Consider the following 10,035-nt stretch of genomic DNA (forward strand, 5'->3'; position numbering starts at 1 on the left):
ATCATATCAAATAACTATAAATAATTATTTAATAATAACCATTAGATGTTAATTATTTAATATCAATCGTTGTATCAAAGTTTATTTAACCTTACAATTTACTTTAGTGTTGGTCCAATAAATTTAACTATTGGATCTACCTAATAAGCATCATATAGTCTAGATCAAGCCACCAGATTGAATGATCATAATCGTCCAAAATTAAATAGTTATGATTAGATCACTCTGATGCTTCGTGCCAAGTGCGCGTGCGCGTCCAGTGCTTCGCATCGTGCTAAAGTAAACACATAAGTGCATACACTCAAGCATTACTTTAAATGTTTAAAGTATGTTAGGCCTTATAAATGTTAACTACACTTTCTCTTTTTTTCATGTCATACTCTCTTCACTCAATGCTCTTTAATATCTTCCATTTAAAACATGGACATAGGTTTCCTCCAAACTGGGTTGGAGGAACCAACCCAATCTATAAAAATGTCATGTGTTTATTTTACATGCGAGAATCACATGCTTTTTAAATAACAACGATAACGTTGGAAGAAATTTTATTTAAAAAGTATGTCTCTTCTAATTTTGTCAATGCTATTTAAAAAAACATGTGCTTTTAACATGTAAAATGGACAAATGACATTTTTATAGAATTGGGTTGAAAAAACTTCAACTCAATTAGAATGAAATCTCTGTCCTTAAAACATTCCCAGAATACAATATATATAAATTCTGAAAAATGCTTTAGCAATAGTTACATTGCAACATTGTTAATATTCTCTATTTACGTAAGGGGAAAAATGTGAGATATTATTCATTTTATTAGAAGAGTTTGATATAATTATAAACTATGCTGCCTCACGAAACTGTCGCAGTCATATAGATTATCATATCAGTTTTTATTATTTTAAAATTGGTAATATTTCTATCAGTATTCTTTTATGACTATTTAATGATTGTTCCTTTAATTCGATACATGTCAATTTAAAATAGATTTATTTGAAAAAAAAAAAATCTACAATCTAAGTCGCTCCCATTTGTTTCATATAAAATATTTTTCAAAAAAAGAAAAGAAAAAAAGAATTAAAAACAATATAGGAAGTTGGGGCCAGTAGGCAATAGCAGTTCATACTGCCTACCCAAATCAGACATCACAGAACTGTTTGAGCAGTCAGTTTGCTCATTGCCTCATCTACACTTCCAAGCAAATGTCTCAACCAAGTTAAGTAACTACTATTGGCCGGAGAGGTTTCTTCCAGAATGAACCCATTTGATTATGATATGATATGATATGATCAATCACAGTGCCAGATCATAGCCAAGACAACCATTTCCGGCCTCAACACAAAATAAAGAACTGTAGCTCCTCTAAAAGAAACTGAGAAAAAGTGGCAGATTATTCATAACCATAGTAGCCTGGGCATAGTACAAGCCGTGACTTAAAAAAAGAAACCAGATATCTTGACAGCAGAAATGAAGAAAGAAGCCAGCTTCCATAAAACAAGTTTGTGATATGGTTTTACAACATAAGGCAATCGATCGTCTTAAGAAGCAAGTACAAGATTGAATGGCCCTCGAAGTTAGTATATATAGTAAGATATAGATAATATATATGAATAACATCCGAAATTTCATCCTCTCTAGTAGAGTGAAATCCAGGTTTCCAACTGACTCTTGACAAATAAAAGACATGAAAACCCATGATGAATGTTGACGCTTCCCCTCTACTTCTTGCTAACAGCTAATACTATATTGGATTATATACACTATTAGCTACTGGTAGGAATTCACTATGTCTTCACAGCTCCATCTTCACCTGATTTGAGTGCAGAGCCGCTGCAGCACAGTAACAAATTTAAGTTTATAGTATATAAATTGCTCTTCTTGCAAGAGGGAAAACCAAATATTCTTTCAACTGTCTCAAAAAGCATTCTAAAGGTCGATGCTAAGAGTATCAAATATTACAAATATTTATTAAGCCTAGTAGCATGCTAATTCGGCTGTTAATTATGTATAAAATGATGGTCGAATTGATGGTTTAAGAATATGAGGAAGAAAAGACAATCTCGATTCTATATAAAGCTCAAAGTTTCTCTATCATTTCTCTACACCAAATAGAGTATTACTAGCTTCTTTTTATATGGAATGTGTTTTAGAATGTTGAAGAATAATGATAATCATCTGTCAGATGGTTCTACATTTTTCCTCATTTTCGCAACTGCTAGAAAGAACTATCCTATCTATGCAATAAAATTATTTGACTTGTTAATAAATAAGCATAATAGTTTCACATGTGAATCCTGTTGTTAAATGATTTTTTTAATGATGTAGTTTGGAAGGAGTAATATGCAGTAGAGGCCTGATTAGGCTGAACTCTAATCTACCTGAATTTGCTGAGTCATAACTCAAAAGTGAGTTCTCTGGAGTAATGAATGTATGGTTGTCTTCTTCCCTCCCCCAAAGCGGTTGGTGAATTGCATCAAAATGCCATTGCTGTTGATAGTGCTGTCTGTTTCCTTCGAATGGGATTTCTGACCATACTAGAGGAGAAACCATGCCAGGGAAATTACTGTCCACTAAAGATCCACTCTGGATACAAAAATGAGATAAAGCTACAATGTTAAATTAAGGGAAGTACTTGCTCCAGCAAGTTAGTTTAGCGGGTCAAAGTATCTGAATCACAGAGTCACAATACTCTTAACTTGACCAAGGAAAGCCAGAGACCATATAAGTAACTATAAAAAGTCATCAGTACTAAATATTATCCACTGATCCACAACTAGGCCTCTTGACTTGTACAATTGCCAATCACATCATACCACACCAAACTACTCGAGTATTCACTACTCTCGCAATCCAGTAGTGAAGGGGTAAGCTGGAACTACCATTTCTATACTTTTCTATCAGTACAACGCAGTTCTTTAATTAGTGTGCCATGACATGATGAGACTACATCAGTGGCAGATCACTTAATTGTGAAACTTCTGCCCCACCATAACTGTGTTGAGCCTTAATGTTTGGATCCATCATTACTGGTGTCCCACTAAAATAAATACAATATAAATTGGCTAACAAAACCATTTTAATCAATCCCATTTTAATGAACAATTGAAGATGCAAATGGAGACAGATGAGAGATAAAATAGGTGGTCCAAATCTGACCAAGAGTCCTTGCATATGTTTATGGTGGAAAACAGTCATTTAAAAACGTTGGTGGGCATCTGTAATTTGGATTAAAATATGCCTGGATCCCAAGTAACCTACTATGTAGAGTGGTACTCATTGCCAGTCCACACTGGTATTGATAAGAAAATAATCATCAATCCAGAACCACCATAATAATGAAGCATATGATGCTGTATAGCAGCTCTCTAGAGGAACATGGTGCTCAATAAAACAAGGTGCAGCTAAAGAATATATTGAAAAACACCTCCCCAGCAGAAAACGTAAGTGTGTTAATAACAATGACCAGAAGAGTTCAAATTCCAACCCCCCCCCCCCCCCCCCCCCCCCCCCCCCCCCCCCCCCCTTTCTAAAAAAAAGGGGAAAGGTCATAAAGAAATAGAAGTATTTGAATGCTTACTTCGGTAGCAAATAAACTGTCGAGGTTGAAATCAATTCTCGGGTTGACTGCTGCAAGTCTCATTGATAAGAACTGAAACCAAAGAACTATTCAATCAGAAGAAGATCCAGCCAATAGAGGATAATTTAAACATTTTTACTATACCAGCTTTTGTGGAGCTGAATTTCATCTCACATGGTTTGTTTCCTTTTTCACTTGCCTTATTTACTCCAGGCCGATGAAAAAAAAAACATATATTTTTTATGTCATTTAATAGATAAAGTATATATAAATAGATAAAATCAAAATTAATACTCTACACAGTCTGACTTATCAAGCCTCGGAAATGTGCAAGGAGATAACTGAAAAAGCCAGGAAATTATATAACCCACCAACTCCTTAATTAGCAAAAGCTTAATATTATCAGTTTCAAGACAGGGAAATATCTTTTTTTTTTTTTTTTTCTCTTTCTTATGAAGTAAATGGCAAGAAAAAGACACTGAAACTCTTTTTTCAGGGCAATCAATGTCTTAATGGGCCTAACCAGTGGTTAAGTCCTCCCATCCTCCAACATCTTCCACTGTCCCACCTAAAGGGTGCTGAAGAACACATCTGAGCTTTATCCACAAAAATTTTGCAACAAAGTTTTTTTTCAAGTTTGAACCTTCTCACAGAAATATTAAAACTATATCTTTAACTGTATGGGGTGTGCAAATCTGACCTCAACTTGACGTTGTAGGGACTGAACATGGTTGATAATTTCATCCAGAACCAATGCTGTACCAGAAATCTGCATAGCAAATCTTTTTAGGGTGAGTAAATTTTTAATTGATAAGCATATCTATTTCAGAGCAGTTTTCCAATAAACTTTCAATTGATTCAAAGTACTCTGCAAAGAATGCCTGACCGATAGAGATTTTTTAATTCCTTTGACACTATGAGATGAAACATAACACTTGGTCATTGGTTGCTCTCTGTCATAATGAACTGTGTAAGCTCCTTAAATACAAAAATGACTCAACCTTTTTTGTTAGGAAATTATTAATTATACTCACATCTGGAAGCATTAACTGATTAAAAGAATTTAAACAGCAACACTCATAACATGTAAAAGATGACTGCAAAAGTTTTTCAGCATGACCATAATACAGCCTTCTTATCAATCTCCACTGATATGCACTTGACAAATTATGTTCAAATCCTAACTTGTTTCTAATTTCCAAATATCATCTCCCATTGGCCTAAAATTTCGGGAAAAATGGGTACTACTAACTAAAACTTAATTAGAAGAAAAAATTGGAACTTGGTAAGCACGTTAACCCTGATGACACATTTTGAGAAATAAAATAAAAATTTTGGAGAGACATAGTGGGTATCAAGAACCTAGCCATAGACATATATAAACTAAAGGAATAATTCATGTTAAGCCTGAGGGGTGCTCCTATTTTAGCTTTTCTCTTAAATAACTCATATGGTATATATGACCTTCAAAAACACTTTAAGCGTAATGCTACTCTTCACACTAGATTTTAAGCCCAGTTTCACACCGGCTGACGTAACGTGTTTAAGTGGTTGACTGTCAGCCACTTTAAAAATAAAAATAAAAAAGCAAAAGTGTTCGCCACTTAAAACACGCCATATCAGCGGTGTGAAAATTTGGTGTGAAAAATAGCATTATTTGCACTTCAATTTTCATGGCAGGGACCCTAATATATCTGTAGCTCACATGCTCAGCCAATCAAAGAATTGGAATTTGCAAAATCTTATGTATATGCAAAAACCAGAATTAACCATCCACCAATCTTCTTGTGGGCTACTTTTGAAGCTTCAAGAAAATTATGGACCAGTCGTCCCAAAAAAAGAAAGTTACTGGTAGATTTAACCGTCCAATTATTTAGCCAACTTGGGGTCACTATTACGATTTTAAGTGTCCCACATGGCTTAAGTATCTTAACCATGTGTATGTAACCTCTTGGGTACTCTCCACTTGCAAGCTAATTTTCAAGTGTGAGTTCTACCCAAAGTTTATAATATTTAGTATCAGAACTATGCACCACGCCACAGGTTCAAGTCACAAATGGAGGAACCTATAGAATAGAGTGGGATACCGTGGACGTCAGTTGCGGAGCGGAGTGGTATATTATGATTTTAAGTATCTCAAATGACTTAAGTTTAATCACTTTATGGAAAGTAACAAGGAAAGACTCATGTCCTTGCTATCATCTAGTGGTGTGGATCTGGTTTATGTTTGAACTCAACAAAGTGAACTTGCTTATGGACTATCACATCCTGTCCCTACGCAGCAAGGCCCTTTTCCGGTCATCCCCACAAGTGGGATCGAAATTTGCCTTTGTATATGGGACCATACATATGCAATTCAATATGCCCACTTTATGTGTCTCCCCAGAGCTTCAAAGGGGCTTCCATCTAGCATATTCCCATTGCTAAAAATCTACAGCCTAGCCCGTGAAGGGTATTTTCGTCATTAAAAAAAGGGTAACTATAAATCTAAAATCTTCTCTGATGTAAATGTCAAGAGTCTGGAAAATGAAATGCAAATTCCTAAACCAAGACAAATGGATGAATAGAATGACGAAATTAACCCCCAGAAAGCGAAATTACGAGACTGCCATTTTAACGCCGCCCACTTGGCAACTTCCCTTGCTACAAAAGCAACCACTTTTGCGAAAAGGCGACAAGGACAGAACCGTTATTAATAAAGCGGGTAATTCCAAGGACATAATCGCACTTTTTAAGAGACAATCGGACGGGTAAGACAGAGAAGCATAACACAATCACCGACTAATCATGAGATTAGGACTAATTAAACAAACCTTGCTGCACCCTGGGACCAGCTCCTGAAGCAGCTTCATCCGAGCATTAATCTTCTCTCTCCTCGCCTGCAAATTTAATTAACTAAAAAGTTAAAAATATCGTAATCAGAGAAATACTTAATAAAAGTAATAGCGTGATTAGAGGTTAATTAAGAGAATACTCGCTCTGCTAAGCTATGGCTGTCTGTGGCTTGACCGCGACGAGCTCGGACGTGAACGTAAGGAAGCATCAAGGCGTCTTGAGAGCTTTCGTTCTTGCTCTTCTTCGAGGACCCTTTGCCCTAATTGAAAACAAAAGGCCAAGGGTTCGTTCAAGTTTGAGCAAAAAAAGGAATGGTCTGAAAAACCTAGAAACCCTTGAAATTTTACCTTCTTCTCGCGCTCCTTCCGCTTCGTCGGCCTCTGGGTCTTGTTCTCCACAGTAGGATCGGAAACCAACGGCTGGGACGAGTCGGGGTTCGAGTCGGTCTCGGCGGGCTCGCTCTTCACCTTCTCCAAATTCGCGCTAGAATTCGACGGCACCGAGCTCGTCTCCGGCGAGTGCTCGCCGGCGGAGAAGACCGACAACTTGGCGGCGCGTTCGGTTAGGACTTTGTTCGAAGGGAAGGTGAGATGGCCGTTGACGGAGGGGAGGTAGGGTTTGCTGTCTTCGTCGATTCGGCGGAGGGGGTCGCCGGAAATCGGCGCCGGAGATCCGTTGTCGGAGTGCGGGGAGTGGAGGAGCTCCATGGCCTTGGTCGCCGGGAGCTCGAGAAGCGCGGTGAAGGAGCTCGCGTTTTCCGGCGGTACGGTCATGAGCCGCTGGATTTCCTCGCGGAATTGGAGGAATTCGAATCCGCTTTCGTCGGGTTCGGACCTGTTGGAGTTGGATCCAGATACAATTCCTGGATGCGGATCCATCAGAAGCTCCAATCTCTTCGAATTTGATTAAATTGGTCGATAATTGGACCAAACCCACCTCAATGAAAAACAAATACCCACTTGACTAATTCAAAGAAATGCAAATCCAACGCAAAGGTAATGCCCAAATTGCAGTGGCAAAGCGATTAAACCCTAATTAAACTCTAAGGTAATGAGGGTGAGTTTGAGGGAAATGGAGTTAAATAGATTGAGGAGAGAGGGAGAGAGACAGAGAGAAGGTGCTTGAAATGTTAGTTTGTATGCAAGTGTATATGAAAGAGTTATGGGGGCAGGTCACAGGTGCTTCAATGGCGGTCAATCTGTTCCTCTGTGTTTTCTCTGTTTCTCCCTGTTTCTGCGTCTCTCAGAGATTACTTCTCAGCCATTTGAAGTATAGCAAAAGCAACGTTGCTTCGGTCCCCTCTTTACTTATAAAGAGTGTTTTCTTTTCTTTTGTTCTTTTTCTTTTTTTCTCCTTTTGTTCTTTTTTTTAAAAAAAAAAAAGAAAAGAAAAGGTATAGAGCCATAGAGGCCATTGCATGTACGGTTCCAATTGTACAGTTCGTTGTGTTGAGGCCGAAAAAGGAGAAGGAAATGGATTCTCATACATTTTTAGTTCTATTTTCTAACAACGTTATTTAATTATAAAGTGACGTGTTTGATTGTTATTCTCTTACATATTTTTTTTACAAATTTATATATTCAAGATAATAAAATTAAATATTTTTCTTTAATAAATTAATAGATTGATTGATTATGTTTTCACGTAGACGAAAGTCACAAGACATTTCACTTTAAAGATAATAATATCTATAATTTCTTAGGATTTATTTAATATGAGGTTAATATGTTAATTATTCGAGATTTGTTTGGTGTTATTCTTTTACACATATTTTTTTGCATATTTATCATGAAATTTGTGAAACTCATGTATGGTCATGCAAATTCAGTAGTAAATTTATGCATCTTTTATACTAAATAAACAAAAAATAGTGAAAAATAAAATAAAACCAAACATTTCAATAATCATTTTTATCTTCACTTCATTACATCTCTACAAATTGTTAATTTTCTACTCCTAATTTGCTATTAAGCAATAGTAAATTTCCACGCGCAATTGATTTGTCGGTGCAGTACATTTTAGCAGCCTAAAATTAACAGCATATTAAGTCAATAATCAAGACTAACTAAGCCAATCTAATACTTTAAAACTTGACTTAAATAAACGAAAACAGTAAAATCCATCATATCATTAAACTTGTTCCTCTCTCAATTATTTATTTAAAAAAAAAAAAGTCAGTGTTCAAAGGCTATATATACACAATCTTGCAAGAAAATAACTCTTGATTATTTTTTGGCTCTCGAGTACAAAATCGGATCTAAATCTTTTGAATTTTTAAAATTTTGACAAAAAAAATGAGAAGAGAGGAATGTGGGGCCGATTAGAATCTTCTCAAATTATTTGTCTAAATTTGAAAGAATTCGAATAAGTGATTATGATAGACTATTTATAAGACTTACCAGACCAAGTAAAAATTAAACTGTTTAACTATTTATTCGATCAAATAAATTCTACGACATGTCCCGACACCAACACCTTACACCTTTTCTTATTTTTTTTTTTGTCAGAGTTTCCTTAAAATTTGAGCTAAGAATATATATGGAGGGATTGCCGGATTGGCATCCAATAATGCATGAATCGATCTTAAAAACCCGAATATCGGAGATAAAACTCCGAGTGTATGACGTCAGTAGTACGATCTGAATACAGAATATTTTTACACCTCATCCCCACGTTTTTATTATAGAAGAAAAGTTAATAATAATATAATATAGGAAAAGCAAAATTTATTGGTTTCGAAGTAGTAAACGAAAACGATCACTCATTCGTGTCTGCTGCTCCACAGCTCAATGAAGTCAAGAGTTAAAGGCAACTCATTAGTGCTGGAGCCTGGAGCCCCCCCATTCACAAATTGAGAGACCTCGCTCGTACTGCAGTGGACCACATGTGTGAACCGCAAACGGAGAACCGTACTGTCTGCGGTCTAAATCTTGGCCCGTAAATTACTGTTTCGGTCCCAGCGGGCAGGGACCGGACACGAACCAAGATCCGACACAGTTTTTAATCGCTCAATATGTCCCGTCATTTTCTTGCATTTATAGGGAGGATTATACTCTATTATTATAAACAATGTATATACGTGGATGGTCAGAAAAATTTTACACCTATTTTACACGTAGGGAGTGAGATTAATAACTCTATGTCTCTACATTAATATGGACATGGACGGAATACTCATTATTATGCGGTTTAAACGGGAAGAGTAAACATAAGTACAACAACTCAATAAACGAGTCGGTTGACAGTTAATCTTTTGGTGCTTATCAACCATTAGCACAATTTAGAGGTATTTCACAATCCTTGAAATTATGAATGTTGAATTACATTATGCTCGTAATGCTAAAGTTTTATTTTCAATTGTTATTTTTTATGATCGGTACAGTCTTGCAGATAAAACCTGCTTACCAACCAATAGATATCATCGATTCTAGTACAAATTTAGACCAAATTATTATAGGACCACGTTTTTTATATAGAACCTTTCAAAAGTGGGGAAAGATCATGACCTATGCCGGTCCGGCGGTCCCCCCTACATCCACCTCTGAATATGAGCAAAGTTTTCCTCCAAACTGGAATGAAGTAATTTCTTCAAACTTAGTCGTTAAATTAATATGTGTTTGAATATATGA

At 36.2% G+C, this 10,035-nt stretch overlaps 1 protein-coding gene across 2 annotated transcripts; it reads right to left on the bottom strand.

Annotated features, from left to right (window-relative positions):
- Window positions 1–1,462: 1,462 nt before the first annotated feature.
- On the bottom strand, window positions 1,463–7,694 carry LOC133873917 (transcription factor bHLH48-like). 2 transcript variants are annotated; one of them, XM_062311719.1, is made up of 7 exons: window positions 6,754–7,694; window positions 6,546–6,665; window positions 6,385–6,450; window positions 4,272–4,340; window positions 3,572–3,643; window positions 2,373–2,577; window positions 1,463–1,824 (listed from the first exon to the last, which is right to left on the bottom strand). In XM_062311719.1, exons 1-7 carry the CDS (start codon window positions 7,282–7,284, stop codon window positions 1,787–1,789), a joined length of 1,101 nt encoding a protein of 366 aa, XP_062167703.1. In that variant the 5' UTR covers window positions 7,285–7,694; the 3' UTR covers window positions 1,463–1,786. The 2 variants fall into 2 exon arrangements, with proteins under 2 accessions (XP_062167703.1, XP_062167704.1); XM_062311720.1 differs by lacking the exons at window positions 1,463–1,824; window positions 2,373–2,577; window positions 3,572–3,643; window positions 4,272–4,340 and adding an exon at window positions 4,470–4,524.
- Window positions 7,695–10,035: the final 2,341 nt, after the last annotated feature.

The sequence above is a fragment of the Alnus glutinosa genome, chromosome 7, assembly GCF_958979055.1.
Source record: "Alnus glutinosa chromosome 7, dhAlnGlut1.1, whole genome shotgun sequence".
Classification (NCBI taxonomy): domain Eukaryota; kingdom Viridiplantae; phylum Streptophyta; class Magnoliopsida; order Fagales; family Betulaceae; genus Alnus; species Alnus glutinosa.

Coding starts and splice junctions, on each gene's coding strand:
- LOC133873917 (XM_062311719.1), bottom strand. CDS start 7,284: ATGGATCCGCATCCAGGAATTGTATCTGGATCCAACTCCAACAGGTCC. Junction 6,666..6,753: donor GGAAGGAGCGCGAGAAGAAG/GTAAAATTTCAA, acceptor GTTTTCAATTAG/GGCAAAGGGTCCTCGAAGAA. Junction 4,341..6,384: donor TGGTCCCAGGGTGCAGCAAG/GTTTGTTTAATT, acceptor TTTGCTATGCAG/ATTTCTGGTACAGCATTGGT.